This window comes from Mus pahari, unplaced genomic scaffold, assembly GCF_900095145.1.
Source record: "Mus pahari unplaced genomic scaffold, PAHARI_EIJ_v1.1 scaffold_10681_1, whole genome shotgun sequence".
Taxonomy (NCBI): Eukaryota; Metazoa; Chordata; class Mammalia; order Rodentia; family Muridae; genus Mus; species Mus pahari.
In genome coordinates this window covers 19,923-32,007 of record NW_018392900.1, presented here as the reverse complement: position 1 = coordinate 32,007, position 12,085 = coordinate 19,923, and the positions used below count along the sequence as shown (strand labels likewise).

General features: G+C 36.8%; 1 protein-coding gene across 1 annotated transcript in view; it reads left to right on the top strand.

Moving 5' to 3' along the window:
- Window positions 1-5,694: 5,694 nt before the first annotated feature.
- The window catches only part of LOC110315245 (solute carrier organic anion transporter family member 6A1-like), a gene marked incomplete at its 3' end in the record, with an annotated part of 24,320 nt that continues 17,929 nt past the window's right edge, over window positions 5,695-12,085 (top strand). Inside the window, exons 1-2 of the mRNA XM_021189348.1 lie at window positions 5,695-6,061; window positions 7,647-7,907. Of these exons, the coding sequence (XP_021045007.1) occupies window positions 5,776-6,061; window positions 7,647-7,907 (547 nt within the window). The remainder of the gene's footprint in view (window positions 6,062-7,646; window positions 7,908-12,085) is intronic.

Here is a 12,085-nt window from a genome sequence, read left to right as displayed (position 1 = left end):
CTCTTTTTTGGTCTTGGATGGTTTTGTTCAATTCCATTTTGACTATGTTAGTCCTGCCAATCCATGAGCATGGGAGATCTTTACATCTTCTGAGAACTTCTTCAATTTCTTTCTTTAGGGATTTGAAGTTCTTATCATACAGATCTTTCACTTCCTTAGATAGAGTAACACCAAGGTATTTTATATTATTTGTGATTATCATGAAGGGTGTTGATGACCGTATTTTCAACAAATGGTGGTGGCACAAGTTGTGGTTACCATGTAAAAGAATGNGAATTGATCCATTCTTATCTCCTTGAACAAAGTTCAAATTTAAATGGATCAAAGACCTCCATATAAAACCAGACACACTGAAATGGATACAGGAGAAAGTCGGGAAAAGCCTCGAAGATATTGACACAGGGAAAAAAAAATCCTAAACAGAATAGCAATCACTTTTTCTGTAAAATCAAGAATTGACAAATGGGACCTCATAAAATTGCAAAGCTTCTGTAAGGCAAAAGATACTGTCAACAAGACAAAAAGGCCACCAACAGATTTGGAAAGGACTTTTACCAATCCTAAATCTGATAGAGGACTAATATCCAATATATACAAAGAGCTCAAAAAGCTGGACTCCAGAAATTCAAATAACCCCATTAAAAATGGGGTAAAGAGCTAAACAAAGAATTCTCACCTGAGGAATACCTAATGGCTGAGAAACTCTTGCAAATCAAAACAACCTTGAGATTCTATCTAACACCAGTCAGAATGGCTAAGATCAAACATTCAGGTGAGAGCATATACTGGCTAGGATGTAGAGAAAGAGAAACACTCCTCCATTGCTGGTGGGATTGCAAACTTGTACAACTTCTATGGAAATCAGTCTGGTGGTTCCTCAGAAAACTGGACACAGTACTACCAGAGGATCCAGCAATACCTCTTCTGGGCACATACCCAGAAGATGTTCTAACTGGTAATAAGGACACATGCTCCACTATGTTCAAAACAGCCTTATTTATAATAGCAGAAGCTGGAAAGAAGCCAGATGTCCCTCAATAGAGAAATGGATACTGAAAATTTGGTACATTTACACAATGGATTACTACTCAGCTATTAATAACAATAGCTGAGTAGTTTATGAAATTATTGGGCAAATGGATGTATCTGGATAATATCATCCTTAGTGAGGTAACCCAATCACAAAAATACACACTTGATCTGCACTCACTGATTAGTGGATTTTTGCCCAGAAAGTTAGAATACCCAAAATACAATTTGCAAAACACGTGAAACTCAAGAACGAACACCAAAATTTGGACACTTTGCTCCTTCTTAGAATTGGGAACAAAACAAAACACCCATGGAAGATGTTGCAGAGCCAAAGTTTGGAGCTGAGATGAAAGTATGGACTATCCAGAGACTACCACACCCAGGGATGCATCCCATCATCAGCTACCAAACCCAGACCCTATTGCATATGCCAGCAAGATTTTGTGGAAAGGACTCTGATATATCTTTCTCTTGTGATGCTATGCCAGTGCCTGGCAAACACAGAAGTGGATGCTCACAGTCAGCTATTGGATGGAACACAGTGCTCCCAATGGAGGAGCTAGAGAAAGTACCCAAGGATCTGAAGGGGTCTGCAACCCTAAAGGGGGAACAACAATATGGACTAACCAGTACCTCCAGAGTTTGTGTCTGTAGCTGGAGCAGAAGATGGCCTAGCTGGCCATTTTGGGAAGAGAGTCCCCTTGGTCTTGCAAACTTTATAAACTCCACTACAGGGGAACACCAGGGCCAAGAATTAGGAGTGATTGGGTAGGGGAGCAAGGGGGCGGAGTACAGCGAACTTTTGTAATAGTATTTGAAATGTAAATGAAGAAAATACCAAGTAAAAATTGGGTAACAAATAAAGATGAAACAAATCATTTTGCAATATAAATGATGAATACCTCCTAAATGTATTTATAAGGAAATGCTTTAAATTTGTTTAAAAGACAATAGAGCCTTAGACACACCAATAGGCTGGTAGAATGGCTAAAATTAATCCCTGACTGATGTAAAATTTACAACAATCCAAGGTCATGTACTTTAATGTTAGGAATCATGTTTTCCAAATGTTAAAAATCAATGGAAACTCCAAAAATAAGATTATGTAATAATATCATCTAATCTTAACATTCAAAATAGAAGTTAAAAAATACTACTGAGAACATGGGAAACTGACAAATCTCATATAATTTGGTGCAAACACTGTGGAAACCAGTGTGGTGTTTAGTCAGAAACCAAGAACTAAATTCTCCATATGTTTCCTGGAGTTTTATCCCAAGGACTCAACAATCGACAACAGAGACACATGCTCATCCTTGCACATTGATGCTCTATTCATAGTAGGTAAGGCATGGAAATGCTGTAGATGTCTATCAGGTGATGAATAGAAGACAAAAATGTGACAATGGGATTTCATTCAATTATATAAAAAATGAATAGATAAGAAAACTGAGTGAGGTAACTGAAATCAGAAAGGTAATCCTCACATGTAGTCACTCATTCATAGACATATACATATATATGACTAGCCTCCAAATGACAGAGATCTGCATGCTTCTGCCTTCAGAGTCCCAAGTCCCCAGTGCTGGGAATAAAGGCCTATGCCACTCTTGTCTGCATTTATATGTCTTAACTTCCAATATTGACTTGAGTGTTTAATTTCATGTACATATAGAATCCAGGAAACTAGAAAGGGAACTTTGGTGGGGAGAGGGATAAAAATCCTTAAGGGAGGAGGGAAAATGAGTAGTAGAGAGATTTAAGTGGAAAGAGGGTTGGTAAGGTATGAGAGGAGGAGTAGGTTGGATAACTAACTGTAAAGGCCTTATTTTGTCATTAATAGGTTTCCATGTGGCTTTCTCAGACATTCTATCATCTATCTTCTCCTTCATTCCTTTGTTCCTTCCTTCCTTCCTTCCTTCCCTCCCTCCCTCCCTCCCTCTTTCTTTCTTTCTTTCTTTCTTTCTTTCTTTCTTTCTTTCTTTCTTTCTTTCTTTCTTTCTTTCTTTCTTTCTTTCTCTTTCCTCTTTTTTTCTTTCCTTCTTTCTTTCTTCCATTTGTAACATATGTATGAGCCTTCTATGTATCTCTCTATACATCTAACTATCATTTATCTGTCTGTTTATTGTCTATCTACCTACCTATCCATATTCATATTGGATTTTAACTGGACTTACCCTACATAGGGTATTATGCTCCTCTAAGAAGCTATGGATTTTCAAATAAAAATCTATGTCCTCTGGGAGATACTGCACAATGAATTCAATAAATCACACACACACACACACACACACACACACACACACACACACACACACACACACACACAAAGACTTTGCCAAGTGATTAGATAGGTTTAATCCCAGAGTTACAGTGCTATGGAAGCATATATAATTCAATAAATTTAAACCACCACATAAACAGATTAAAAGGCAAAATCCTCACGATAATCTCATTAGATACAGAAAAGACCTTTAACAACTTCCAATAGTCCTTCACAATAAAAGTTCTTGGAGAGATTAGGAACACAAGGGAGGTATCTTAACATTACAAATGCTGGGTACAGGAAACCTCCAGTTAATATCAGCATAAAGAGGGAGAAAATCAGAGCAATTCCACTAAAATTAGGAACAAAAAAATCATGTCTACTCTCTCCATACCTACTCAACATAGTTCTTAAATTCTTTGCTAGTACAATAAGACAAATGAAGGAGATCAACAGGATTTAAATAAGAATGAAAAGTCAAATTATCTTTCCTTGTGGATGATAAGATTTTTTCCAAGAACTAAAAAAAAAAAAATCCTAACTGGAAACCTCTGCATCAATATAAACACTTTCAGCATCATAGTATGATACAAAATCAACAAACACACACACACACACACACACACACACACACACACACACACACACACACACACAAAATCCCTGTAGCTTTTGTATGTACAAATGACAAACAGAATGATAAAAAAAGTCATCAAAACACCTTTCACAATAGGATTAAAACAAACAAATCCCTTTGGGTAAATCTAAAGAAGTCAAGAAAACTTCAATTTCTTCCCATGTTCCATTTTTCCCCATGGTTCTTTCCAAGATTAAGTCCTTTTAAACAGATATATGAATGCTCTGTATTGTTTTTTAATAGCTTCTTACCCTTTGGAGTGAATTTACCAGTTGACTACAAATTCAGATCTCTGCTAGACCACTTCAAATATTGATTGATTCAGAATATCTTGACTGGCTGTTGGAATAGTGTTCTCTTGGATTTCTATATTATTATTAGAAAAGAAATTCCAGTATTTTTGTTGTTTCACAGTTATCTTGCTCCTTCTGCCTTTAGGTTAAGAGGAGTCTAGTATCAGGGAGAAGAAGGACTCTTGCATTCTCACATGTTTTATCCTTAGGAACCCTGCTTCCTTTATGCTTTTCATTATAATGAATCAATATGAGACTATGCCAAGTATGAGGAAATAGTTAAATAGTCATTTGAAGTTATTCATGTACTGATTATGATGAAAATCAAGTCTCTTAATGTAAGGAAGAATAATATTTTCTTCTTTGGATGTGCACTAATTTTTCCACGTTTAGCCAGTTGTTAGTCTAGTGTACCATATTGACAAATCAAGTGGCAAAATTGTTCTAAGCTTCATGAGTTGTGGCAACATGTGGACATCCTAAGACAGAAGATTGGTTTATCTGGAATAAAAAGATACCTTGAGCATACACATGAGCCAGGTTCATCGTAAGAGAGATGCTGATCTGAAATTGCATTTTTATATAAAACAAGTTTCATATCATATACCATGGTCCTTCTCTCAAATGACATATTTCTCCCACTAATGTTAGTGCTCCTCTGCAGCCCCTGTATTCATTTATAGTAAAATATACACCTGCCTTCCTTCATGTACAGTAGAATATACACCTGCTTCCCTTCATATATTGTAGAATATACAACTGCCTTCCTTCATGTATAATAGAATATACACCTGCCTTCCTTCATGTATAGTAGAATATACACCTGCCTTCCTTCATGTATAATAGAATAAACACCTGTCTTCCTTCATGTATAGTAGAATATACACCTGCCTTCCTTCATGTATTGTAGAATATACACCTGCCTTCCTGTTCTTGGCTTGGGATGAATTTTCAGCAGAACTCTTTCTCAGTGTAAATCTGTTCATTCATGTCCATTGCTTGATATCTTTTATTCTGATTCTTCCTCGTTCTAGTTCTTCCATCGCAGTGGATTGGCTTAAATTGTCTCCTGTTTCCTGCTATTTACTTGCTTACTTACTTACTTGTTACTAAAGAATATAAATGAATTTTATCAAATGAGGTTATCCAGTTGTAGAGACACCACAGTGAAGGAAAACTGGCGATACTGATGGTTGGTTCTCAGCCCTTTGTTTACACGTTTATTTCTCCATTTCTTTTACAAATATTCATTATTTATTCGACTTTGTTCAACGTTGTTTGATCGTATTCACCTCCTCTCTCCTCTTTCCCTCCTCCCTCCTTCCTTTCCTCTTCTTTCCTTCTCTGTGACACAAAGAAGATAGAATTCAGTCTTGGAACTTCCGCAGCGTCACTCAACAGACGTAGGGACGTTGACTCCCTGCACTGGAAATAACGTTCCCTGTGGAGTTCTAGTGGCGGTGACAACATTATTCACCTGGGCTCAGGGAGTACACGTGTGCCTCAAAACACACCTACAGTATCCTCAGAGCTGCTTTCGATAAGCCATGGCCCAGGCCAAAAGAAATGAAAACGGTGCAGTGAAGACGTCTCAGGTGGTAGACAGGGATGAACACCAGAAAAAACCCAGGAAAGTAGAAACGTACCTGGTAACACTTCCAACTGCAGAGAAGAAGTTTGCAGATACACCAGATATGAAAAAGTCAGATCCACAATACAATGATTCCTCGGAGGGTCCATTTGGTTTGGGCCCTCTCGTTTTCCCTTGTTTACAGCGTTTCAACAATGTTAAGTTCTTCCTGGCTCTGTTGTTTTTAGCAGTCATGGCTCATGGTAAGTTGGAGGAGCAGGGTTGCTCAGGTGAGAGGATGTATTGCAGTAGACTTGAGGCTGTCACACTGTGGGAAGGAGCGTGTGGATGAATTCTGACTCTTTTTCCAAACACGAATGAAAATGTTAACCCAATGCACTGCCCTTGCCTTCAGTCTTTGGCTCCCTGCTTGGCAGGGTGCATTCCATACTGTCGGTTACAGCTTCATAACAGATGGGAAGATTGTGTTGAGTTAGTGCATGTTATTTAATGATCAACTTGCGTTTGGGTTGAATGCTCGGGAGATGAAGATAAAACTGAATACAGCATCGCCATCACGATTTTTGCTCACAAGTTTGAAACACTCTCGACAAACCAGGTTTCTCTGCCTGGAGCTTGTTTCCTTACCTTTGAATTGAGGGATGGTGAGACCTCAAGTGGTTCAGATCGCAGGAAGAAATACATGACTGCTTTTATCCTCATGCTTTCTTCTCCTGCCTCTTGTCTCTTCCTTCTCTTTCTCTTCTAATGTTTTAGTTAACAATTTAAATTTTTTGCAATAACTTGGACACTACATTCTCTCTCTAGCTTTCTGCTGGCATTCACACTTAGCCATTGCCAGTGAGAGGTTACCAAAAATAGGTAGCAAAAATGTAGGCAGAATCATCTCTGGTTTTCTGATTTGGGTGATGATTTTGGCAGCAGGAGCAACACTGAGTGATTGGGGTTCTTGGAGGTAAAGTAGGGAATAGATATTCTGTTAGCATCAATCACGAATATGTCAGCATCACTGTACTCCTGTGTCTGGTCCTGGGGCAGCACACCAGCAGGGGTTAGTTGGTTCTCAGAGCTTTAGGAAGAGCAGTATGGATTCCTTGATCCCTGTAATCCAATGAGTGTTTGAGGTAATTGGGGAGAGCAGCTATGGTTGCTTCAGCAATGACATGTGATCCTGCCACTTTGCAGACACAGCATGAGTGTTAATTTGTCACAATTTTCTGTTTCTATTCCAAGAAATGAAATCTGTTGGTAGCTATTCCTTGTATCACATCATTTTCCCCCTTAGTATGATTATTTTCTTTTTTTTCTTTACATGCTGGATGGTGAATGTTCACAGATAACACTAAATTTATATATTTCCTACTCTTTATAATGATTTACATGTATGTATACATTAGTTTTATTTTTTACTTTAAGACTGAAAGTTAATCTTCAAAGACAGAATCTTAGATCTGCTACATGGTTATACTTTGAAATCTAACCTGGGTTTCAAATATCTTTATAATTTCAGTTAGAAAATTGGTAAACAACCATTATATTATTTACTAATTCTTCAAAATTTAGCATGATACATCTAATATAGTGAGGAGATGATTCAAACATAATTTATCTCAAAGAGACTACTAATAGAGGTACTTAAAATAGTTTCTCATATTCAGGTAAAATATTTCATGAAAGTTAATAAATTTATAGATTTTATTCATTGATAGTATTCTAAACTAACCCTAAATAGTATAAATCTAATTTTCTTTGAATGATTATAATAGTGGTCTATTTCATCTATTAAACTGTTTTATATTTATTTTTTCTTTCTTTTTCTCTTTCTAGCTATGATCTTTGCTCTTGTTGAGCTGACTTTAAAAGTTTTTGAGTCTCACTTATCTCCGTCACGGACAGAGGCATTTGTAATGGATTCTAGTGATTATATTACTGCTTGCCTGTTCTCATTGATTGTAGCACACTTTGGAGGTAGAGGGAATCGGGCAAATTGGGTGGCAGTTGGCTGCTTTCTAACAGGAATTTCTGCAATTGTTTTTGCTATTCCGTTCATTAATTTTGAAATTATTAAACTGAGCGTAGTAAAAGAAGGTGAGATTTTTTTAAAATATAGCTTCATATATTATCAATATTTATTTAGTTCTTTGGTTCAAGAAATTGAAAATTGTTTATGACGTGTAATTGTGTGTCCATTCTTCTGTATGTGCTTATGTAACCATGCTTAATAATAACTGTAGTGTTCTGATTTTTCTCTTGGATAGGAAGAAACATTGTTCTGTTGTTTTATTCACAGCACAGACCCATAGAAATTCAAATACAGGAATAAGCCTACATAGAATGTAGGGGTGTCTAGAAAGTTAATCCTTTCTAAAAGCTGTGTGATACTCTTTGACTACCAATTGAGTCTACAAAGATAGTGGCATTGTGACATTGTTTAGTGTTGATTTCACAATTTTTGCTATTCCTAGTAAATAAGATCTACTTGAAATGTCCTAGGAGTATACTTCTAAAACTACTGTCTCAGATTGTTCCTTATCTTATGTAGGGTTTTATTGGCAGGTTAAGCCAGTTTTTAACAAGAAATAATCAATAAGGTACATGTATCCATGTGCATTAATGTTTTTGAAGTTTATAATGTTTATTAAGTTTATGCAATATTAAATTTAAAAGTAGTTAATATGAACCACAACTATTTTGATGTAAAAATAGTTACATACTATATAATGCATAAAAATATAAGAGGTGTATATAGTACATTTTTCAAAATGTCATTTATATTTATAGAACTAGTATTTGCTTCAGTGAGAAAATGACTAATGAAAAGAAGATAATGAAAAGCATTTCCTTACTTTGTTCTCTTAACAGCATTCTGGTCGGAAATAGTGGAATCCTCAGGAACTTGTCATGATCAATATTAAAAATACTATTCAGTAATTAAAAATGTACTACCCACTACTCAGAGGACCTGAGTTTGGTTTCAAGCATAGACATTATCCAGCCAGAAAACACAAATAACTACACCACAAGGTTACTATTTTTCTGGCCTCTGATACCATTGACTTACACACACACACACACACACACACACACACACACACACACGGGGTAAAGAAGGGAGGGCTGTAGGGAGAGGGGAGAGATTTCTTTCCATTTGTTTATCTACACATCTTCCATTATTGCTGTCTCCTAATTCTATTTTCTTCTCTTTCCTTTTTGTGCTTTCATGATAAGCCACTAGAATAGATAACAAATAGAAATTAGAAATCTGTGGACCATACCAAAGAGGTTCAGAGAATACATAGTGAAAAATGAAATTTCTCCCCAAATTTATATACTCATTCTTCATTATCACGTTTGTTTTCTAGAACTTTATATAAAGTGACCATGCACACATCTGTCTTAACAGGTATACTGAGCTCAGGTACTTGATGATACCGCCAGTGGTTTGTACTTACCCAGAATGAAGGCAAACTTCTTTTCTATCATTAGGACCAGTGGATAATGAAAACCCGCTTCTTCTGGTTCTACTAGTTCTATTTTCCCTCATTTGCAGATTGTTTTCTGTATGCCAACATGACATATCAAAATCTTTCCAACATTCCCTAGTGAGTGCCCTCAGCTGTTTTATCTCATTGATCTTTTATCTCCTGCTTGGAAACCTTGGGAGAGAATCATGCACCTGCCCCTTTCCCTATGCCAGGTGACTCCTGAGTCCCGTGATGAATCTGCTGCGAATTGCAAGTGCTAGTTTCTTGACAAATGGATCTATCCATATGAAAGTCATCATTGTCCACAATCTATTGTAACCTTTGGAAAAGAAAAATAGTATTTTTTTGTTTTGTTTGTTTTATTTGTTTGTTCCTTGGTGCTTTGTTTTGTTTGGGAATTCTAGTGGTTTTGTTTTCTTTTTTACTAAACTCCTAAGTTGTCCTATGTTGGATGTAAAGTATCAGCATGTTGGAAAATTTCTTTATTTTCTATTTTTATTGGATATTTTATTTATTTACATTTCAAATGTTGTTATCTTCTTTCCCGGTTTCCCCTCAGCAAACCCGGTATCCCATCCCTCTTCCTCCTGCTTCTATGAGGGTGTTCCCCCACCACCCACCTACTCCCACCTCACTACCCTGGCATACCCTTACACTGGGGCATCAAGCCTTCACAGGACCAAGGGCCTGTCCTCCCACTGATGCCAGATAAGACCATCCTCTGCTTCATATGCTGCTAGAGCCATGGGTCCCTCCATGTGTACTCTTTGGTTGGTGGTTTAGTCCCAAATGAACAATAATTTTTGTCAACTCATGAACACAACTCATGTTATTTACTATAATACTATTTACTGTAATTAAATCTTATGTGTTATGAAATTAGATATTTAATCCTCATTTGTAGTACTGAACATACCCCACTTCTTGATAGTTTTTCTTTTGGATATTTCTATGTATGCTACTTAGATATTGTTACTTATAATCTTCCTTTTTCTTAACGAACAATTAGTTTTTATTGTTAAAAGACTCAAAAAGTTTATCCAGTAGAAATCTGAGAAATATGATCCATAGTAGTATGTGGACCAGTACACTCAACTTTCTAGAACAAGACAGAAGTGAATAGACTCAGAAGGTGTTTTATGACTGTCATGAACCTGAATGACTTTCTATAGTCTATTCAACATGGAGTAAAATTGGCTTTTGAGTGTCACATAATTTTCCTCAGTTCAAATGTATAGCTAGAGATCTCAGAAAAATCATAATTTGGCTGCAGTTGTAACTTTACTGAGAGTCTGCATGCTGTAAAGGAGAGAAAATATTAAAGAAGTATCCATGATAATTATAGAAGAAACACATACAGGGCTACTGATATAGTTAACAGAAGCATTCCAACAGGAGTTTTAAAGAATTATTTTGATCACATATTAAAAGACATTAGCCAGAAAGACTAAAAGAATAAGAATTAAGAAAGGGTGACTGTTATAGGCTCAGCAATAAATGGCTTCTGCAAGGATCACAGAACATAGCAGAAGAAGAGGCAAAAGAAGGAAAGAGCTTGATGGGGTGGAGGGTATGAGAAGTTGTGTGCAACATTGAACTTAGGCATGAAGAGGCCATTGTAGTCTTGAACTCATGGAAGCAGGGAGTGTCTGCACATCAGTCACCCAAGGATAATATCTGTGAACAACCTTTCATGGGGAGAAAATTAGCTCACCATGCATTCCTGTAGATGTGTATATACATGTGTATCTAGTATGTTTCTCTGATAGAGAGAGTAGGGGGAGGGAGAGACAGAGAGCAAGAGAGAGAGGAAGAGGGAGGAGGGAGAAGGGAGAGGGAGGAGAGAGGAGGGAGGAAGGGGGAGAGAAACAGTAGAGTTCCTCTCAAGGCGAACATGATCAACAATCCTACAAGTAAACCTAACACAACTCACTTAGACATTAAAAAAAAAATAACACTGTGAATGTAGAAGAGGGATCAAGTTGCAAAGTCGAAGCCAATCAGTGGGAACCTGAGGCAGATAGAAAAAGTAAAGATATGACAACAAATTTGAATATGTATCACATACATCACATACATGCATGAAAATGCCTTAAAAACCCATTGAATGCAGAATATATTATTTAAAAAATCAATGTGTTTTATGCTGAGTTAAATCATAATTTTGGTGCATCTTCCCACTTTGCACTGAGTTATATATTGCTTCACATAAACTACATCAAATGCCATTTCACTGGTATAATAGGTTGACTTTCACTTTATTAGTTTTTACAGAAACATTTTACAAGCATGTATTTAATTTCACCCAAGACTGTTATAATAGTTATAGTTTACTATTACAGGCTGAGTTCTGCTAATCTGCTAACAAGTATAAATACACAAACTCTATAACCATGTGAGTAAGAAAATTAGGAAAGTACCTGTTATTCAAATGATTTTAAAGTAAAAATGGGTAGTTGACCACAGAGTGCCTATGGGAATCTTTATCACTTAACACTTCGGCCTCATGATCTTACCTACATTTAGTTGTCTTGTTGCTGTGCAAAAAGGTCAGAAACAATGTAACAGTAGGGAATATGAATTTTTATTTCATGGTTTCAGAGTGTTCCTTCCAGGGTTGCTAGTTTGAGTCATGACCAGTCAGAACACTGGGAGCATGCAAAGGAAGTCAGTTGACCGTGGAACAGGTGGAACAGGGCAGAGTGAAGGCAGGAATGAGCTGGGACAAGATATATCTTCCAGAGACAAGAAAGTCCCTCTCCCTCTCCCTCTCCCTCTCCC